The sequence below is a fragment of the Cervus canadensis genome, chromosome 15 (genome assembly GCF_019320065.1).
Source record: "Cervus canadensis isolate Bull #8, Minnesota chromosome 15, ASM1932006v1, whole genome shotgun sequence".
Taxonomy (NCBI): domain Eukaryota; kingdom Metazoa; phylum Chordata; class Mammalia; order Artiodactyla; family Cervidae; genus Cervus; species Cervus canadensis.
In genome coordinates this window covers 29,144,294-29,166,976 of record NC_057400.1, presented here as the reverse complement: position 1 = coordinate 29,166,976, position 22,683 = coordinate 29,144,294, and the positions used below count along the sequence as shown (strand labels likewise).

Sequence of the window (22,683 nt, the reverse complement as noted above, 5' to 3'; positions counted from 1 at the left end):
TTGGTTTTTTCTCTCTCTGATTTTTGTTCTCTTTTCTAGAAGCTCTCCAGCCTATTTTCTCAGCCTATTTAAATTTACAATTAAAGTTTATTTATGTTATAGTATTTAAATTTAAAAGTTCTGCCTTTTCTAGTTAAAAAATTTAAACAGCACCTTGCTTAATGGATTTTGTATTTTCTTATTTAATGGACTCCATATTTTTTAATGGACTCCATAATTTCTCTTGTTTCCCATGGAGCTCAGCTGGTAAAGAATCCACCTGCAATGCAGGAGAACCTGGGTTCAATCCCTGGGTTGGGGAGATCCCCTGGAGAAGGGCAAGACTACCCAGTCCAGTATTCTAGCCTGAAGAGTTCCATGGACTGTATAGTCCATGGGGTCGCAAAGAGTCGGACATGACTGAGCGACTTTGACTTCACTTTATATTTTCTCTTAACGCTTTGAGGATACTTTGTCTTACCTTATCTTGTGTACATTTCTTTTCTTTTTACTTTTGTATTTTATTTGGCTACCTTTGGTCAGTTTCCTCTGTTTAGACTTATGTTTTTCATGTTAGAGGTTCTTCCTAAATTACTGGACAACTTGTGGAATGCACTATTGGACATTCACTCACATTAAGGATGAAACACCAAAAGAGATGTCTGGGTAAGGTCTGTCAACTGCGGGCTTGACCGAGGATTAAGACCTACTATTTGTAGGAGGATCTCCAAATGTTAGGATCTGAAGATCTCTTACTCTGAGGATACTCAACAGGCATCAACAGTGAAGTGCTATTTCCTTCCTCTGTTTTGCTGTACACATTGAAACTATTTTGAGCAGGCTTTGCAAAACTATTTTCATAAATATATTCACCTAATCTGACATTACAAAAATTATAATTAATTTTGATGAAAATTTTAAGTGATTTTTCAATTTAAAATGCTTTAGACAAAATAAAGTTCAAACTAGTTAAGACATTTCCACAGACTTTCACAATATGTTAGATATGTTTTATACTCCTTCTTACTTTTAAATGCATTACAAAAAAAGCATTTTGGACAACATAGCATTTTAAAATTCAAGTTTTAGATAACTCTGATTTAGATAAATATAGACCAAGAAAAGATTTTGAGCTATTATTCCTAATCAACTATCTCATTGTGTAAATAGGAAATAGCATCTGAATCATTCTTCGAAGGTAAACAGATTTTTGGAATTTCAAAACCTGATGTTTTACCAGTTCTTCAATAAGGGTTTATCTTGTAGGGATCTATAGACAGAAAATTGGGGGATTTGAATTATGTATTCTCTCTCTCTTGTTCTCCATATCCATTCAAATGTCAGGTACGTATGTTCACCTTCCATATGTCAAACATTCAAATTCCCCTTTGCTTTCCTATTGCTCAATTAGTTAAAAGTCATAATATTTTTGATTAGGTTACTATACAGTTTTCTAACCTCCCACTTCATACTATGCTCCCGAATAATCCCTTGAAACACCAATTTTCCCATTATATTTCCTTAGACAACATTCTTCTATGTTGGTATCAGTTCAGTTGGTCACTCAGTTGTGTCTGACTCTTTGAGACCCCATGGACTGCAGCCCGCCAGGCTTCCCTGTCCATCACCAACTCCTGGAGCTTGCTCAAACTCATGTCCATTGCGTCAGTGATGCCATCCAACCACCTCATTCTCTGTGGTCCCCTTCTCCTCTTGCCTTCTATCTTTCCCAGCATTCGGGTCTTTTCCAAGGAGTCAGTTCTTCTCATCAGGTGGCCAAAGTACTGGAGTTTCAGCTTCACCATCAGTCTTTCCAATGAATATTCAGTACCTATTTCCTTTAGGATGGACTGGCTGGAACTCTTTGCAGTCTCAAGAGTTTCCTCCAACACCACAGTTCAAAAGCATCAATCCTTCGGCACTCAGTTTTGTTTAAGTTCAACTCTCACACCCATACATGACTACTGGAAAAACCATAGCTTTGACTAGATGGACCTTTGTTGGCAAAGTAATGTCTCTGCTTTTTAATATGCTGTCTAGGTTGGTCATAGATTTTCTTCCAAGAAGCTAGTGTCTTTTAATTTCATGGCTGCAGTCACCATCGGAGAAGGCAATGGCACCCCACTCCAGTACTCTTGCCTGGAACATCCTATGGACGGAGGAGCCTGGTGGGCTGCAGCCCATGGGGTCACTAAGAGTCGGACACGACTGAGCAACTTCACTTTCACTTTTCACTTTCATGCATTGGAGAAGGAAATGGCAACTCACTCCAGTACTCTTGCCTGGAAAATCCCATGGATGGAGGAGCCTGGTGGGCTGCCGACTTGGAGCCACACAGAGTCGGACACGACTGAAGTGACTTAGCAGCAGCAGCAGCAGTCACCATCTGCAGTGATTTTGGAGCCCCCCAAAATAAAGTCTGTCAGTGTTTCCATTGTTTCCCCATTTTTTAGCCATGAAATGATGGGACCGGATGCGATGATCTTCATTATTTTGAATGCTGAGTTTTAAGCCAGCTTTTTCATTCTCCTCTTTCACTTTCATCAAGAGGCTCTTCATTTATTCTTTGCTTTCTGCAGTAAGGGTGGTGTCACCTGTGTATCTCAGGTTTTTGATATTTCTCCCTGTAATCCTGACTCCAGCTTGTGCTTCATTCAGCCCAGCATTTCACATGATGTACTCTGCATATAAGTTAAATAAGCAAGGTGACAATATACAGCCTTGACGTATTCTTTTTCCAATTTGGAACCAGGCTGTTGTTTCATGGCCGGTACTAACTGTTGCTTCTTGTCCCGCATACAGGTTTCTCAGGAGGCAGGTAAGGTAGTCTGGTATTCCCATCTCTTTAAGAATTTTCCACAGTTTGTTGTGATCTACACACTCAAAGGCTGTGGTATAATCAATAAAACAGAAATAAATGTTTTTCTGAAATTCTCTTGCTTTTTCAATCTTCCTACGATGCTGGCAATTTGATCTCTGATTCCTCTTCTTTTTCTAAATCCAGCTTGAACATCTGGAAGTTCACAGCTCACGTACTGTTGAAGCCTGGCTTGGAGAATTTTGAGCATTACTTTGCTAGCGTGTGAGATGAGAGCAATTGTGTAGCAGTCTGAGCATTCTTTGGCATTGTCTTTCTTTGAGATGGGAATGAAAACTGACCTTTTCCAGTCCTGTGGAAATCCACATTGGTATAGGTCAAACCATTTAGCTATATGCTACATTTTAAAAGTCTATGTGGACATGCAATTTTTAGAGTAAGACTTATTCGTAATGAATTAAATAAAATTACTTGATGAATATCTATTTTCTCCTATATTGTGATACAAATTTAAGTCTCTGGTTAGACTGCCTGGATTTGAATGTGATTGTCAACAAGTGCCTTTACCTATTAAGTGCCTCAGTTTTAACATTTGTAAAATTAGAATAGTAAGAATATCTTATAGAATTGTCTACAGAAAAAAAATGTGTAAAAACAAATATAAGTCTTAGAACTCATGTGACATTGTGTAGGAGGCTTTAGTAGGGTACCTCTCATATAGGGAATCACTCGTGGCTCTATTTTTTTTTTTCCACCACATTTTATTAGCATTATCTTTGTTACTGTTGTTACTTGAGATATAAGTTTCTTTTTTAGTCAATATTCTGATAATTTATAATTCACAATCTGATATTAATACACAGTTTCATCCATCATACTGTACACAATAGAGTTTTAGAATTGACCCTAAAGGACAGGTTAAGATTTTAACAGGCAAAAATGGAAAAGAACGATGCCCAAGAAGAAGGGAAATTCATCACAAAAGCAACAAGTTAGGGGCAATGTAAAGATCTGTGGAGAGCAGAGGGGCTTGCATGGTATCTCAGATGGTAAAGAATTTACTTGCAATGTTGGGAGACCTGGGTTCGGTCTTGGGTCAGGAAGATTCCCAGGAGCTCCTCACTCCAGTATTCTTGCCTGGAGAATTCCTTGGACAGAAGAGCCTGGTGGGATACAGTGCATGGAGTCGCAAAGAGTAGGACACATCTGAGCAATTAATGTTAACTAACTAGATTAAGGTTTCATCTTAAAGACAGCTACTGCCTGATTTAGTTACTGCCTTTACAAACAACCAGATAAAACCACGCATTTTAGACAAGTAAATCTACTGATTCAATGAACGCTTTACTGCCTTCTTTTCAGTAAGGGAGAAATTGAGTTACAGGACCAAAGATTTTCTGGAAAGAGGACATCAAGTTCCTGGTGATGGTCATAAAAAATGTACCCAGAAAGCGACTACTGTCTTATTACATTTTGTTTAACTTGTTCATTTGTAAGTTTTGTCAGTATCAAATTTCACTAATTTTTCCTTCTTTTAGCCAAACTTTCTATTTCTCCTTTTTCTAATTATAATTTGTCTTGGACCATTCTTTCTATCCAGCTTCCAAGTTACAAATTTGATCTGAACATACTAAAATTCAGAATATAGTTTCTTGTCTCAGGTTCATTACTTGTAAACCAAAATATCACAACCAGAGGACATCTAAAACTATCACTCTATAGTTTTCTAGAAAAGATGAAATTTAAAGTTATATAAATTATTTCCACTTAACTTGCTGAGAAAGTGGCACCTGAGAAAGTGTCCCGTGTGCCTTTTACCTTTCAATTCAAGATATTTTCCCTCTGATGAGCACCAGGTTGGTGATGAGATAGCTCAGAAAATGTGCAAGACCATAAGATGTGCTGAGATTCCATAAGGAAGGCTCAAGTACCAATTTTGTTCCCTTCTGGGACTGGCAGAGGCTGGAGAAGCTGTGGCTGACAGGCCAGAGGGTCTCACCAAAATTCCCAGGGTTTGAGAAATCTTGGCCTATGCTGAAAGTAAGTATAGACCACTGTGTGTAGTCCTAGGAGTTCTGGCTGATGTTAGAAGGAAGACCTTCTAAGCAAACACAAAGACGGTCAAAGTTACTCTCTATTCCTTAGGAGGACTTTAACCCAAACAATCCTTCTGTTGCCTCAAGAAATGGTGAATAAGCTTGCCAGTCTATACTTGAAGATCACAGAGCAGACAATGTTAGGCCTCTCACCACTCACTCAAAGGTTGCACAAAGCCATTATTAAGCAAAAGGAGATAATAATATACACAAGGGGTTTCAATAAGCAGAGAAAGAAAAAGCAAACAGGCCCTGAGATCAGCAAAGCACCAAGTTATTAGGTCACAGTAGACTGGAATTGCTAGAGGAGAAAGAAAAAAATATTAACAAAGTAATAGATAAAGATCCCTGGGTCACGAAGAGCCCCTGGAGAAGGGAATGGCAACCCACTCTAGTAGTCTTGCCTGGAGAATCCTCATGGACAGAGGAGCCTGGCGAGCTACAGTCCACCAGGTCACAAAGAGTCGGATACAACTAAGCAACTAACACATACAATACATAAAGATATTCAGCTTTAAAGCATACCCTGGAATTTAGAAACCTGACTTTTAAATTTAAAAATAGAGAACAAACTAGTGGTTATTGGTGGGGACAGGAAAGGGGGCAGGGGCGTGTAAGGGTAAGGGAGTAAAAGGTACAAACTATAACATATAAAATAAGCTATAAGAATATACTGTAAAACATGGGGAATACAGCCAATATTTCATAATAACTTAAAAATGATTAAGATTATATATTTTAAGGCATGTATATTTCACCATGATAAAATCTTTTTAGAAATAGAAGAATTGAAATGAAGTATGTACCTGTTGAGTCTAGAATTATTATTATAAGATGAAATGGAACAAACATCTCAAAATATAGAGCAAACATACAGACAGAGAAATATTTAGGAAAAATAGACTTGAAAAATAACTCCAAGAGAAGTATCACATAAGGAATATGATAATCAGAAGAAAAATAAAACCAGAAAAAAATACAGATGGAGGTTAAGAATGAAGAAATAATATAAGTAAAGTTTGAAGAAACTGAGTTTGTGAATGAAAGAGCTCACTAAGTTCTAGGTAGATTAATCAAAGTAAAAGATACAGTTAAACATATTTTGGTAAAATTTCTATATTACAATGAATAAAATAATATACTACAAATTTCAAGAAAGAATGAACAAGTTACTTAGCAAAGAAAAAGAATCAGACTGCTATTTTCTTATCTGCAATGTTTAAAACTAGAGGATACTGAGGACAGAAAAAAAGACTGTCAACAAACAAGTCTGTGCCCAAACAAGTTTATCATACATCAAGCAGATTAGCACAAAGAATTGTGGATATACAACCATGAGAGATACCACTCCTTTAAATCATCTAATGAAAATATTCAAAAAGGTACTTGAACCAAACAACATATGAATCAGAATAGAAATTTCACGGTAAATGCAATAGCCCTACTAGATCTATGTTAAAACTAAATGGATAATGATTGTCTGACTGGGAATTTAACTATAAAGTAAAGGGTTTAACTATAAAGCAATATAACTATAAAGTAAGGGTTCTTAAAATAAAGGAGACATATGACAAGGGAAAAATATAATAAATCTGGAACGCAAAGTATTGAACTATTTCAGCAAAATGGAGCTGGAAGCAAAAGAGAGTTGGAGTTGGAAGGGAGGGAGTAAAGGAAAGTAAAGGAGGAAGAACTAAAGAACCTGTTGATGAAAGGGAAAGAGGGGAGTGAAAAGGTTGGCTTAAAACTCAACATTCAGAAAACTAAGAATATGGCATCTGGTCCCATCTCTTCATGGCAAATAGATGGGGAAACAGAGGATGAAATGGTTGGATGGCATTACCTACTCAATAGACGTGAGTATGAGTAAACTCGGGGAGTTGGTGATGGACAGGGAGGCCTGGCTGACATGCTATGGTTCATGGGGTCGCAGAGTCGGACACGACTGAGCAACTGAACTGAACTGAACTGAAAGGAAAGGGAAGTGAAAGCACCCTAAAGGCTTCTTTTGGTGATGGGGAATGGAATGAGGAATTAAAACAATCTAAAGCCTTCGTCTAAGAGAGGGAATAGAGTGAATACCTGTGGGGAAATACATGTCAGATAGTAAGTATTAAAATAAAAAAGCAGATTATTTCCAGATTAACAAGGCATAAAAGGAAATAAAAATGAACTGAAAAATGAATTTCAAAACATCAGTAAAAATAAAGGGAAAAGAGCAAAAAAACAAAATAATGAACATAAAGTAATATGAAAGAAAACAATAAACATAAAGCAATATACTCCAAGAACTGTATTAGTTGTCACTACACACAGTGTTAAGAGTATATTCCTCTTAACAGAGGGAGCTTAAGACAGGGTTAAAAAGCAAAACTTGGTGATATATTTTACAAAAAAGATATTCAAATGAAGATTACCATATATCTTTCTTGTTTTAAGAAAGTGTTAAGAATGTAAAAATATAAATGTAAATATTTATATGTCTGTCTGTCTATCTACAGATATATCTATCTAACATTAATATAGACAAGAGCTGGGCATGTTAAGTAGTAATCAAAGTCAAATTTTGTTCAAAGACTGGATGATACATAGCTATTTAGCAGGAAAATGTTTTCTACATTTTCCAGAATACTCTTAGAGGAATATTTTCTTTGCAACATTCATGGCAATTTGGATATGTCTCCTATCACTCTTGATTGCATATAAATTTTCCTAATATAATATGAATTTTGAGACAATTATTTATCTTTTCAAAATAAGTTAAAAATAGTCTAACTTACTTTTATCTCTTAATAGTTTGGTTTTACATTTACATACTGTTTTCTCTATTTGACAACCAAAATGACAAGAACAAAGAAGAAAGTGAAATAAAGGCAGAAATGTCAAATAGGAAGTTTATCCAAATGAAAATTAAAACTTGGGGATAACAAGGGCAAATTCATATCTTAGTATTCTACTGAGAATAACTTACTTGAAATTATATAACTAGTAAAATAAGGTTTTTAAGGTAAACTAAAAAATCAAATCTCTTGAAATATGAAAAAAATATATATATTCTGAGAAGGGGAGGACAGAGGATGAGATGGTTGGATGGCGTAACTGACTCAATGGACATGAGTTTGAGTAAACTCCGGGAGTTGGTGATGGACAGGGAGGCCTGGCGTGCTGCAGTCCATAGGGTCGCAGAGTTGGAGACAAGTGAGCAACTGAAGTGAACTGAAAATAACATTTAATTACCCCAAGAGAAACTCATACAAAGATTGTCTTAAAAACGTGTATGCTTCTTCAAAAGATGAAGAAACAAATGAAACTACTATTGGCCCTCAGGAATAGCAGAGGTGAACTTCCTGATTTCTTTTATAAAGGACTGTATAATCTCTCCAAATTATGTTTTCTGAAACATTAACAGTTCATTTTAATTTTAAAGTAACATTATGGTATAGTCCTATCAATATCCCCACTTTCCATTAAAAAGTTTGTTAATAATGGACCATCAAATTATTTTATGCAGTAAGGATAGGATATGAATACGTAAGATATGTTATATTACTAAGACATCCTTCAGATAAGGTTTCACTGTTTCATTCATTATAAGTAAATGAATAAATATTCTTATGTAAATATATGCATATGCCTGTAAAAGAAAGAAGGACATAGTAGCTAGAGGCTACAAACCCAGGTTCTGTTAAAAAGAAATCACATGAGATTTTAATATTCCAGTTATATACAAAATACCTTAAAAACTGATGTATGACTAATTTGATGATTTAAAAAATTTACCAGTCAACACTGAACTAACCTAGATGAAAAACTAATTACAACTGAAATCTCACTTTCCCTCCTGCATAAACTTTCTGAAAGATCTGTTTGGGAATTGTCTCATGCTTAGTCATCCTTTAAATATATATATATATTTTGGATGTGCCATGTGGCATGTGGGATCTTAGTTCTCTGACCAGGGATCGAACCCCCACTTTCTGTAATTAGAAACATGGGAGTCTTACCCACGGAACCACCAGGGAAGTCCCCTAAAAGCAGTTAGCTATTTTTGTGTTATACAACATGGGAAAAGATATATGAGTATTCCTTTTTAGGCAACATGATTTGACTTTTATGCTTATTCAATATTAAAAAAGCAGTTCACTTTTACATTTTAGAATTATCATACGGATGCACTTCAGTGAAGATCCATTCCTATTCAAAGCCTAGAGAACTTTTGTTTACAATAGAGGTAAAAGCAACAGACGATAATATATGCATTGTCTATGTAGATTTTATTTTCATTCCAGTTTTTGAACAGTAGACTTTGAACAGTAGACTAAATAGATTTAGTCTACAGAAAAATAAAAATATGAAGGAACAGATCCTGAAAAAACTACCACAATACACATAAAATTCTTTTTCTAGTCTTCTAAAAATAGTTTTGATTGTTTACTGAGAACTTCCAATGTGCAAGGCATTGTTATCAGTGAATTATCTCATTTAATACCCATAATAGATCTAAGGAGCAAGCATTATTCCCATTCTACTAGTGAGGAAACAAGGTTGGAGAGGTTACATGGGAAGAATCATAGTTCAAGTTTGACTTCAAATCTCTTTCCTCCAAAATAATACAAAGGTCATCACTGAAAGTTTTTAACTCTAAGATGACAATATCCAAAGTAGTTATTAGTGAACCACACCCCAAAAGAACAAACACACACACATACATACACACATAGATGCCTTAAGTGAAGAGGTCATCATGCTGAAAAGATATAATAACATCTCAGTCATGTGGAACCATCAAGAACTTAGAAAACTAAAAGGACATTTTCCCAGATAATTAAAACACAGAGAATTAAAAATAATTTTCAGATAATTAAAAATTATCTATTCGGTATTCAAAATATTTAAGGGAATTTTTCTAAGTACACATTACACATTTTCCTATATTCTTAACAGAATAAACTTTTAATAACAATATAACTTTTCTTGATAATACAAATTTATTCTTTTTTTTTTTTTTTTTTACAAATTTATTCTTATAAAAATTGGAATCTCTTCTGGTTTAAAAGAAAAGTTAGTACCTGTGCTGTAATTACAGAGGTGACCTTAGCTGTCAATGAGAATATCTGCCCTTATTGTGACAGGAACACTGGTGTCCATGTTTTTTTATTTCTTAAATCATTTCTAATATTTTATGCCCCTCATTCCACATTAAAAAAAAAAAAAAAAAACCCTAAACAACTGCAGATTGGGAAACAGAAATAAGTAGATCTTTTAATTTTTCTAACATCCTTCCTCTCTTTTATCTGTTCACTCAACAGATATTTGGTGCCTACTTTAGGAGCTGGGCACTATGGTAGATGCTTGCTAGAATTAGATTTTATGTTCTAACAGCTATGAACATGACTGATTATTTTTCCCGGCAATACTTCATGAAATCACCCAGCCAACATTGATGCTGGTGGTTCCGGATCTACATTTTGCTAAATACAATATTACAGGAAACTGGGGTAAAAACAGTATCAATATATACTTGAAACAGAAAGATAAAGTTTGGTACAAATTGGAGAAAGAAGAGAGAATGGCTGGGGCAGCTCAGATATGAACTGGGTACAAGTTTGGGTGCAATGTCTCTCAGCATGGCTCAACTAGTACCTGTAAAATAATCCATAATGCTTATTAATAAAAGTGGATTCCTCTGCTTTATCCCAGATCTGTTGAATGAGAAAATGCGGGGGCTAAGCCTAAGACTCTCCACTGCTAAGAAACTCACTTCTAAGAATCTAAACACAGTCCTTTATAGTAAACAGCTATAACAGAAAGCTATATTAAAAACAAAATACCCTTACAACTAAGTCAAAGTAGATTTTCTATCTTACATACATATGAAGGCTATTTTTTCATAAAAGAGTTATAGGACACTCATCATAAGTCAAACAAGGTATCTAGATGTTGACAGTATAAAGACGACCACAAAATAGTTCCTAAACTATAAAAGCTTAGAGTTTCATGTTTTTTAAAGACAGTAAAATCAATAGTCCTTTCATCTAATAAGCTCTTATTAATTTCTGTTTTAGAATATGGACAAGTGATCATTGTAATTAGTTGATAATATAACTTGACTCATAAATCCTCTTTAAAAACAGGAACAAAATAAGTCCTTTTGAATGGCCTCTGTAACCACATTTTATGACAAAGAACTCCTCATTCATCTCTTATTATGAGGAAATAAGATGTTACAGATGAATGCAGTTTTCAGGTAAGTGAAGCTTCCCTTAATAACTGCCCAAACTATTTTAACTCTAATCACTTTTGGCGAGCTTTCTAAAATATATTACACATTAGCTGGTCTTCCCAACCTTGCCCAGGAGAATAATTAACTATCATTAAGTGAGTAAATCCTTGTTGCTACTCTGGAGCACACTATATAAGCAAAAGCTAGATAGTAAATCAAGGTCTGCAGTGTGGCAGGTCCATCCTTGGGAAATTTGATTGGAGATATAGTTAACCATTTTCTCCTTGTACAGTGTCTTAATACACATGCCTATCTCACCTGAGCAGAAGTCATAACTTTTTCAGTATAATTTATCTGGTCTGTGAGATAGGTTCCTTGGGTTCCCAGAGTGAATTCTGATTATATCACATGGCTTATAAGTTTCAAATTTGATGAATTTTGATGAAAATTTTCTACATGTTTATACCTAGATGTTTGTATGGTAACAGAAACACCCCAGTTATAGGAAACAACATTTGTTGTTGTTGTTTAGTTACTAAGTTGTGTCCAACTCTTGTGACCCTATGGACTGTAGCCCACCAGGCTCCTCTGTCCATGGTATTCTCCAGGCAAGAATACTGGAGTGGGTTGCATGCCCTCCTCCAGGGGATCTTTCCAACCCAGGGATCAAACCTGCGTTTCCTGCATAGCAGGTAGATTCTTTACCACTGAGCTACCAGGGAAACCCTAGGAAACAATATATTGAAACTAATTTTGCATAGTTTCACTGACCTAATCACTTACTGCATTATTCTATAAAAGATGGTACTCTAGATGCATTTGTGATGTACAGGACCATTGGTCTACTGTGTCAGCTTCCAGAAGTATAGGGTTTCTAATGTACTACGGAGGAAGAGTTGAGAGTTGTCAAAAAACCAAAAGACAAAGTTTATTTAATCAATTTACCTAAAACATACTAACATTTTCTCAAAATAGTGTATTACATTTTTTTTCAAGATAGTAAGTAAAATTTTCTTTCAGAAAATAATGCTTGGGCTTTGAAACTATTGGGCTTCCCTTGTGGCTCAGCTGGTAAAGAATCCGCCTGCAATGCAGGAGACCTGGGTTCGATCCTGGGTTGGGAACATCCCCTGGAGAAGGGAAAGGCTACCTACCCACTCCAGTATTCTGGCCTGGAGAATTTCATGGAGTGTATAGTCCATGGAGTCAGACACCACTGAGGTACTTCCCTTTTGAAAATATTATTTCCGTAAGTATTCCCAGAGACTTTGCTTCTAGATTCATGGAGCAGACTTTCCTCTACCCATATAACACAGCTATTTCAATGCCTACAGGAGCCACCAAATGTCTGCAGTGTCACAAAATTTCTTAAATTTGACAACTATTTGAATCACATAATTTCAACAACAGAAGTTAAAACTTTTTTAAAGTGTCAATTAAGGAGGTAGTCCAAATTTCAGAAGGCTGTTAAATTATGTTTAAATATTCTAAAGATGGAAATTAGTAAGAAAGAAAAAGGAATTTCAAGTCCCTTATTAATTATAAATTAAATATAAAACCAAAATCTGCATTCGTCTAATCAATTATTTAGCAAAATATATTTTTATTACCTGAATTATCAGTTTTTATAGTGTACAGCCACAAAACAAAAAAGCTAAGGTGTAGAACGAGTTCTTACTCCAAATTTCAACATTTTCATCAATTGCCAAATTCTTAAAACTTATTACTAACAAAATGTTCCTTTTTCGTAATGATCAGTGATGTTTTCAATACAGTGACAACCTGCCTTGTTCAATATGTCAGCTATATTTCCATTGAACCTATTTTTTAAGACATAACTCTAGGATTTAAGTATTTTGGTTAGGAAATTCCTTAAGTTTTCTTCAGCTATAACTTGTGTTTCCTTTTCAGGACTGCTAATAGTTCTGTGTTGCTTTTAATTCTCCTGAACTGTAGTATCTTTAAAATTTGGATTGGATGTATAAAGGCATTTTGGAGATCATTATAAAAATGACAAAAAGCAACATGAAATTGATAGACTAAAAAATACAGAGCTAAACCTTCAATTCTTATAAGATCAAAACTGCCAAAATTTACAGTTGTGCTGATAGAAGCATGAGAACCCAGATTTTTTTTTTTTCTTAAAGAAACAGAAATTGTGCTAGTATACTGAATAAGTGCAAATACTTCACACAAAAGAAACCTATTAACTTTAACTAAGGTTTTTCTAAGACAGAGGTGGAAGTGAAGCTTCAGTTATCTGTTGCTGGTAGAACAGTTTTCAGATATTTAAAGAGTGACTCACAGATAATACATGCATATACTTGAACTAAGTATCTGAGTGTGTGTGTATATGAAAATTTATACACTATATTTTTGCTGCTGATAGTCACATTCAGTCTATGCAGGGATAGGTGGTACAAAGGAAAAAGGACAGGCCCATAAAACAAGAAACTTGGGACTCAGTTTCTGCTCCAACCCTAATTAACATCTGACACTGGACAAATGCTTGTTACTGGCCTTCAGGATACCAGGGCCTTTTTTACCCCAAATACAGCTCTACTGTAAGGGTCAAAATTGTATGTATTTTATATATGCATGTAAAGAAACATATGTTGACATGGTTTTTTTTTTTTTTTTTTTTCATTGGTTTATGCAACTTTATTGAAGAAAAATAAATCAATTACTAGCAGAGCTATTAGTTGATCACTCATCCATTGACAACTTGCATCATTTATTCAGTGCTATATTAAACAGTGTATTGGAAGATAGATTAACTAATAGCTCCAAGCCTCCTAACAATTTAAATGAAAATTACAAAATGTTTTGAGACCCTATTTTGGAATACAAAGGGTGTTTGACTTCCAATTTCCATTCTCTGTAGAACAAGAACAGGTCATTCCTTTATTGACATGCATAAAATACATCACATTTTCTGTTCTGCTGATGCTATAAATTCAATACCAATTCTCCAGCCACATCAGTTATGAGCATAAAGTATATCATGTAACCTCAAATCTCTAACACTGGAAGGCTTAGACAAGAATGGATGCTGCTAGAATAATGCTGCTTCCTTTGATGTGACAACTCAGCATCCATCTCCCTCCCTCTCAGATGATTCTTCAGCATGTTAGAGCAGTGAGGAATGGTTTTAGTCTCATAACCAAGTTAGAGTGAAGACATTGGCCACATAATACACATGCTCCATTTTTTTTAAAAATTCTGAATCTTGGGCAACTGTTCTCTTGTAACTACTTTACAGTTTCTAAAAGCAGTTATTGTCCAAAGCTGGAAGAACTTAAGTCTTCTCAGATGAGCATGTGAATGAATGGAGGGAGGTAAACAAAAAATAAAATTAAAAAAGATGAGGTCTGATAGGGGAGCAGCCGGATAAGAAAATCAAAAAAGGAACAGTAATTTAAAGTTAATTCCAGCTATAATGCAGGTTATTCTGACTTTAAGGTAGCATCACATGGCATACTTCTGAGTCCATTCCCGAGATATTCTGTTGTACTTATCTCTGTCTGTTTTATAGATCCGTGCAATCTCTGGCACTAGGGGGTCATCTGGGTTTGGATCACATAGCAGTGAACAAATGGATAAAAGAACTTTAGAAATAGTTAAAGCAGGAGACCACTGTGATCTTAGAATATCGAGACAAATGCTGCCATTACTGTTAATATTTGGATGATAAATTCTTGTTGTAAATGCAACCTTAGGTGGTTTGAAGGGGTAGTCTGTAGGAAAATGAATTGTCAAAAAGAATACACCGCCTTGATATGGGCTGTCATTAGGTCCCATAATTGTGGCTTGCCAATGAAACATATCATCCCCAACTGGACCTGCAGAACATTGTGCTGGAGGGTCACGGGCCAAATCACTAAGTTCCTTATTAATCCGTTTCAGCGCCATAGTCTGTGCTTTTCGTCTGGCTCCTCACTATCTCGGTGTGTGCTCGAAGGTCCGGCCAAAATTCTTTGATTATCCCGACGGCTGGGAAGGATTGTCTCTTCGTCTCACGCCGGCTCTGCCAGACACAGGCGCAGAGGGGCCGGGGCCTCCCTCACGCTGCGGCCTCGGCCTCGGCCTCCTCCCCGCGCGGCAGCTGGTGCCTCCCCGGCCCTACCGGGCTCACGCGCACGACACAGCCACAAGATGTCCGCTCTCGACATGGTTTTTAAAGCAGTTTTTCAACTAAGGTGTCACAGTAATTTATTATTAATTAAGTACTGAAATAAGCAATTTTAAATTTATTTTTAATTCAAGGAATATTTAATATTATCATTAAACTGTAAGCTATATTCCTTTCTCTTTTAGTTAAGTGCATTCCGATATGCTTTCTGGAGTAAGGAATGTGTTGTACATGTGACTACTACCCATCATTCAGTCATATTGGATAACAGACTGTCAACTTCTATTTAAATATAAACTAAGGGAAAAAGAATGCAAAGAAATCGAGGAAAAAAAATAGAATGGAAAAGACTAGAGATCTCCTCAAGATAATTAGAGATACCAAGGGAACAGTTAATGCAAAGATGCGCACAATAAAGGACAGAAATTGTATGGACCTAACAGAAGCAGAAGATATTAAGAACAGGTGGCAAAAATACACAGAAGAACTATACAAAAAAGATCTTCACGACCCAGATAACCACGATGGTGTGATCACTCACCTAGAGCCAGACATCCTGGAATACGAAAACAAGTGGGCCTTAGGAAGCATCACTACGAACAAAGCTAGTGGAAGTGATGGAATGCCAGTTGAGCTATTTGAAATCCTAAAAGATGATGCTGTGAAAGTGCTTCACTCAATATGCCAGCAAATTTGGAAAACTCAGCAGTGGCCACAGAACTGGAGAAGTTCAGTTTTCATTCCAATCTCAAAGAAAGGCAATGCCAAATAATGTTGATACTACCACACAATGGCACTCATCCACATGCTAGCAAAGTAATGCATAAAATCCTCCAAGCCAGGCTTCAACAGTACGTGAACTGTGAACTTCCATATGCTCAAGCTGGATTTAGAAAAGGCAGAGGAACCAGAGATCAAATTGCCAACATCTGTTGGATCACAGAAGAAGTAGAGAGTTCCAGAAAAACATCTACTTCTTCTTCATTGACTATGCCAAAGCCTTTGACTGTGTGGATCACAAGAAACTGTGGAAAATTCTTAAAGACATGGGAAAGTTGGCTTAAAACTCAACATTCAGAAAACAAAGATCATGGCATCTTTCAGTATATGCAAGAAAAATGACTAGCAAGATGCAGGAGAAATTAAAAATTTAATAATCCAGGGAAGAACGCAGTGGGGAGAGGGACACTTATTTGTCACTTTCTATCTTTTAAAACTATTTCAGTAATTAGAAAAAAAAGATACAACTCTGGAAATCAGTTTCTTAGAAAAAATCACTATGAACATTTGTTTTAAATTTCATCACTTAAGTATCTATCTTTGGTCTTGTTGGATCCTTCACTATTCTGAGTTCCTGCTTTTCTTAGTGTTCTATTCAATTTCCTTTACTGGATCCCCTTTTAATGCCCAATTTTCTATTTGTTCCCCCATCTTTCAGTTCTCAGCAGTCTTCTTCCTATATGGGTAGCTCCTTTGGAGATTTTATCTATTTAATGATGTCAGCTCATACCTGCATGATCCTTAGATCTCACTTCTCATATGTGAATAACAGATAAGGTTGGAAATAGCTTACTACCAGTTGTCTGGGGGGACATTTCTAAGTGGACATCACAGTCAACACACAATGAATACATTCGAGACTCAACCCATTTTATCCATCCTCAATCCTACTTTTATAATTGCTCTACATCATAGTTAATGGGGTTCCCTGATAGCTCAGTTGGTGAAGAATCCACCTGCAATGAAGGAGACTCCGGTTTGATTCTTGGGCTGTAAAGATCCGCTGGAGAAGGGATAGGCTACCCACTCCAATATTTCTGGGCTTCCCTTCTGACTCAGCTAGTAAAGAATCCACCTGCAATGTGGGAGACCTGGGATTGATCCCTGGGTTGGGAAGATCCTCTGGAGAAGGGAAAGACTACCTACTCCACAATTCTGGCCTAGAGAACTCCATGGACTGTATAGTCCAAGGGGTCGCAAAGAGTCAGACATGACTGAGGAACTTTCACTTTTCACGGTTAATGAATCAAACTTTTATGATAGAAACCCCAGAAATACCTCTAATTCCTATCCTTTTTACAAGGTTACAAGGTCCCAAATATAGGCAGTCATCAGTCAGCAATCACCAAACAATGTTTAACTTCTACCTCTTCAACATTCTGTCCCAGTTATAACATTCTGTCCCTTTCGAAGTCCCATAACTGCATTCATGTCTCAATTGGATTATAATAGCTTTCTGAGTTCTCTTATTTCTAATCTCCCCATGTCAATTCAAGTTACCAAGTCATTTTCCTAAAATACAGTAAGTCTACTCAGTTAATATTCCTAATCTGAAAATATGAAAACCTTCCCACACTATAAAGCTCAAACTCCTCATTTTCTAATATAGCCACAGTTTTTTACTAAGTATATGTTATGTACCTATATATGTCATATGGAGAAGGAAATGGCAACTCACTCCAGTATTCTTGCCTGGAGAATCCCAGGGACAGAGGAGCCTGGTGGGCTGCTGTCTATGGGGTAGCACAGAGTCAGACACGATTGACGCAACTTAGCAGCAGCATATGTGTCATAAACAGGAGAAAGACTTTTAAAAATTAGGATTGGAAGTTAAGAGCTAAGGAGAAGAATGGCACTTGATGAGACTACAAAGTTGAATGTTCTTAGCTATCACTACACCCCACCCATAAAGTTTCTGTCCTTTATTGTGCTCATCTTTGCATGAAATATTCCCTTGGTATCTCTAATTTTCTAAGATCTTGGCATCCGGTCCCGTAACTTCATGACAAATAGATGGGGAAACAATGGAAAAAGTGAGAGACTTTATTTTCTTGGGCTCCAAAATCACTGCAGATGATGACTTCAGCCATGAAATCAAAAGAAGCTTGCTCCTTGGAAGAAAAGCTATGACAAATCTAGAGAGCAGATTAAAAAGCAGAGACATTACTTGACAGACAAAGGTTTATATAGTCAAAGCTACGGTTTTTCCAGTAGTCATGTATGGATGTGAGAGTTGGATCATAAAGATGGCTGAGCACTGAAGAACTGATGCTTTTGTGCTGTGGTGTTGGAGAAGACTCTTGAGAGTCCCTTGGACAGCAAGAAGATCAAACCAGTCAATCTTAAAGGAAATCAACCCTGAATATTTTTTGGATGAACTGATGCTGAAGCTGAAGCTCCAATACTTTGGCAAAGATTGACGCATTAGAAAAGACCTTGATGCTGAGAAAGATTTCAGGCCGGAGGAGAAGGGAATGACAGATGAGATGGTTGGATGGTATCACTGACTCGACGGACATGAGCTTGAGCAAACACCGGGAGATGGTGAAGGGCAGGGAAGCCTGGCATACTTCAGTCCATATGGTTGCAAAGAATCAGACACGACCAAGCGACTGAACAGCAACAATAACACCCCACCTAACTCACCACTGCCCACCTCCACCTGTCCCACCCTTAGTGGATTCTACCTTTGGCCAAATTATTTGGCTCATATATAACCTCTAATATTCACATATCCTTCTTGAAGAGACAGTCTTAAAGGTGATAAAAATGGCCAAGAATTAACTCTATATAACACTTAAGGTTTTACAAAAACTGCTTTCATATGGACTACATTTAACATAATTATTGACCATTTACTTAACATTTTGAGTTTAACATAGCATAGTTTATGACATAGGCAAGAGAATAGGTAAAGGTACATATTATTTTCATCAAACTAACCTTAGGAAATCTGAAGAAAATAAATCATTTCTAAGTAATGAATATTTACCTCTTCAGATATCAAACTTAAAAAAAAATTAACCAGTTGTGAAGAAAAATATTCTATAATGTACCATACACATTCCTACCTTGTTAAATAGAAAGATATAGAATAATTTTAAGTTTATTGAATGATTCCAGTCTACCTAATATGATACACTGTCATAATACCATTGTGCCTCTCATTTTTTTAGATTCTTCTTTAACTAAAGATTTTTCCTTTTTCCATCCAAATACCTTTATACACCTCTATATTGAGGTATTGTTTCTAATCTTTTTTGTAGTGGACAACTAGAAAATGATGTTGGGGTTTAATAAACTTGGTGTGGGTCTAAAGAGAAAGGAAACTGTTTCAATACAAGAACTTGTATATAACTATTTTCAGTACTCAGAGTCTTTATATTATTTCACACTTGTGTTAGGAATTGTACTCAAATGGTTGCTTGTGCTGAAATTTATTTCCTATCAATAGTGGGGGGAATCGATTAAATTAAAAATTTCTCTAGATAGTTAAAAGAGTAATTTAAAGATGGTATTTAAATTTTATGAAAATAAAATGATTTTCCCTAAGGTAAGGAAATTCACATGCATAAAATGATGCTCTCAGCTGACTCCAAAGAAATCCTGAGAATGTCATCTTGAAAAGTCTTAGCTCTTTATGTCTAACTCATAACAACAGGAAATAATAAAACATTTTATCTGTCTCCTTTCAATTTACATCAAAGTAATTCTCAGAACACAAAAAGATTTTCTTTTGGTAGCTTAACTGGTAAAGAATCTCTCTGCAGTGCAGGAGACCCCAGTTCAATGCTTGGGTTGGGAAGATTCCCTGGAGAAGGGATAGGCTCCCCATTCCAGTATTCTTGGGCTTCCCTGGTGGCTCAGACGGTAAAGAATATGCCTGCAGTGCGGGAGACCTGGGTTCAATCCCTGGGTTGAGAAGATCCCCTGGAGAAGGGAACAGCTATCCACTCCAGTGTTCTAGCCAGGAGAATTCCATGGACAGAGGAGCCTGGTAGCCAACAGTCCATGGGGTCCCAGAGTCGGACACAACTGAGCAACTTTCACTCCCAAGGTGGTGCTAGTGGCAAAGAGCCCGTCTGCCAATGCAGGAGATGTAAGAGACACAGGTTTGATCTCTGGGTCAGGAAGATTCCCTGGATAAGGGCATGACAACCCACTCAAAATTTTAAGATGTCCTTAATGAATCTAGTCCCTCATGGCAAGATGTGCTGCTTTTCATAGCTATTCATTCATGTTCTAGCTAAATAACTAAATATTAAAATCAGGAAGGTGGATCTCAAGACTTTCTAGACACAGTACATAGCTATGTAAAAGAAACATTACCTGAATAACCAAAATCATCTTTAGAAACAGGTGAGACATACCTACAAATGAAACAAACAACTTTTCAAATCTTAAACAAGGGTTTCTGAGTCTTAGATCATCTGATTTTGTAAGTGCTAGACATGAACCCTCAGATAAACTTGCTTGAATATTTTTCTACTAAGACAGGTATTTATCGCTGTGAAAAAAATCCAAGAGATTAAAAATAAAGCTTTGAAAGAAATGTTATTTTCTCAAATCTCTTCTAAGTAGGCTGTACATGTGAAAAAAATGTACTGGGATTAATTCATGTATTAATTATGCATATCCCTAATAAAAACTAAATATTATGTTTACAATGGGACCAGGAGCTATCCTAAATGCTCTACCTGTAAATAGTTCAGTCTTTCTTTAAGGTAAGGTAGGTAATGAAAGGTAGGTAATAAAATCAATCAAATCCAGGGTTGCAGATGAGGAAACTCAGGTACACAGCAGTTAAAATTGCCCAAGTTCATACAACTGGAAAGTAGAACTATTTAATAGAGAGTAAAAGATTTGATAACATAACTAAAAGATATTTTAGTTATTGCAGTCTCCATATGATGTGGATTCTAAAATACAAAATGTTAAATCCAATGTAAAACTGGATTAATGAGTACTTTTAATTCAACAATTTAAACATTGCACTAAACAAACTAGAAATAAAAGGGAACTGCCTTAACTTTAAGGGAATCTATGAAAAATCCACAGCTATTATACAAAATGATGAGAGAGACTACATTCTTTCTTCCCAAATCAGGGATGTCTTGCCACTTGTATTCAATGTGGTACTAGAGTTTCTGTGTTTGTGTGTGTGTGTTAGTTGCTCAGTTGTGTCCAACTCTTTGCAACTCCATGCTCTGTACCCGCCACACTCCTGTGTCCCATAGAACTCTTGAAGCAAGAATACTAGAGTGGGCAGCCATTCCCTTCTCCAGGGGATCTTCACGACCCAAGGACCGAAACCAGGTCTCCTGCATTGCAGGCAGATTCTTTACCATCTGAAGCATGAGGGGCGCCTCACTAGAGTTTCTAGCTAGAGCAATTAGGAGAGAAAAAGAAAAAAAAAAGGAAGAAAGAATGAAAAGACAGCCAGATTTGAAAGGAAAAAGTAAGTTGATCTTTATTTACACAGGGCATGATTTTATATATAAAATCCTAAGGAATCAACTATAAAAACTATTAGAACTATAAATGAGTTCAATAAGACACCAGTATAAGACTCAAGTGTACATCGATACATTAGCAATAAATAATCTGAAGGTAAAATTAAGAAAATTCCATTTACGAGAGCATGCAAAGAAAATATTTATGAATCAACTTCTAAAAAGTGTTAAGACTTAAGCTCTAAATTTTTAAATCTATAAAATATTATTTTAAGATAGTAAAGAAACCTAATTAAGTTGAAGAACATGCCACACTTCTGAATCAGAAGGCTTAATATTATTAAGACAGTAACAGTAATATTCTTGAAATTATCTACAGAATAAATTCAATCCCTAGAAAAAGTCTATCAAAATCTGAACTGACAAGCTGATTAGGATTCACATGGAAATGCACAAATAACCAAAATAATCTTGGAAAAGAAGACTAAAGCAAGAAACCTATGCTTAGAAGGAAAATAAAGTGGTGCTGGCATAAGGATACATGTGTGGACTAATGGAATAGATCTAAGAGTCAAGAAATAAACCCTCACACTTATGGTTAACTAGTCTTTGACAAGGATTCTAAGACCATTTAATGGATAAAGAAAGGTCTTTTCAATAAAAGATACTGAGTGCAATCAAATATCCATATGAAAAAGAAAAAAGTGAACTAATTCCATATATCATACACAAACATTTACTCAAATGGACAAAATTTTGATGTAAGAGATAAAATTATAAAGCTCTTAATAGAAAACATAGAAATAAGGCTTTGTAACCTTGGAACAGACAAACCCTTCTTTACATATGAAAACAAAAGCACAAGTGATAAAAAAAAAAAAAAAAAAAGATACTTCACCAAAATTAGGAACTTTTATGTTGTAAAGAATACCATCAAGAAAGTGAAAAGATAACCCACAGAATGGTAGAAAATACCTGTAAATCATGCATCTAATAAGGGACAATCCAAAAGTCCATCAACTGATGGACGGACAAACAAAATGTGGTATATCCATATATTGAAATATTATTCACCAACAAAAGGAATGAAATTAGGATACATAATATAACATGGGCAAGCATGATCTTAAATGGAAGAATCCAGCCACAGAAGACCACACAGTATATTATATTACATGATTTCACTTGTAAGAAATGTCCAA

At 35.9% G+C, this 22,683-nt stretch overlaps 1 protein-coding gene and 1 long non-coding RNA gene across 2 annotated transcripts in view; both read right to left on the bottom strand.

Annotated features, from left to right (window-relative positions):
* LOC122453867 overlaps positions 1–22,683 on the bottom strand; it is a 207,507-nt gene that overhangs the window by 81,939 nt on the left and 102,885 nt on the right. The window lies entirely within an intron of this gene.
* LOC122453866 (ubiquitin-conjugating enzyme E2 D3) lies at positions 13,763–15,282 on the bottom strand. The gene has a single exon (XM_043488168.1). The coding sequence runs from the start codon at positions 15,026–15,028 to the stop codon at positions 14,585–14,587; it is 444 nt and encodes a 147-aa protein (XP_043344103.1). The 5' UTR covers positions 15,029–15,282; the 3' UTR covers positions 13,763–14,584.

Coding starts and splice junctions, on each gene's coding strand:
- LOC122453866 (XM_043488168.1), bottom strand. CDS start 15,028: ATGGCGCTGAAACGGATTAATAAGGAACTTAGTGATTTGGCCCGTGAC.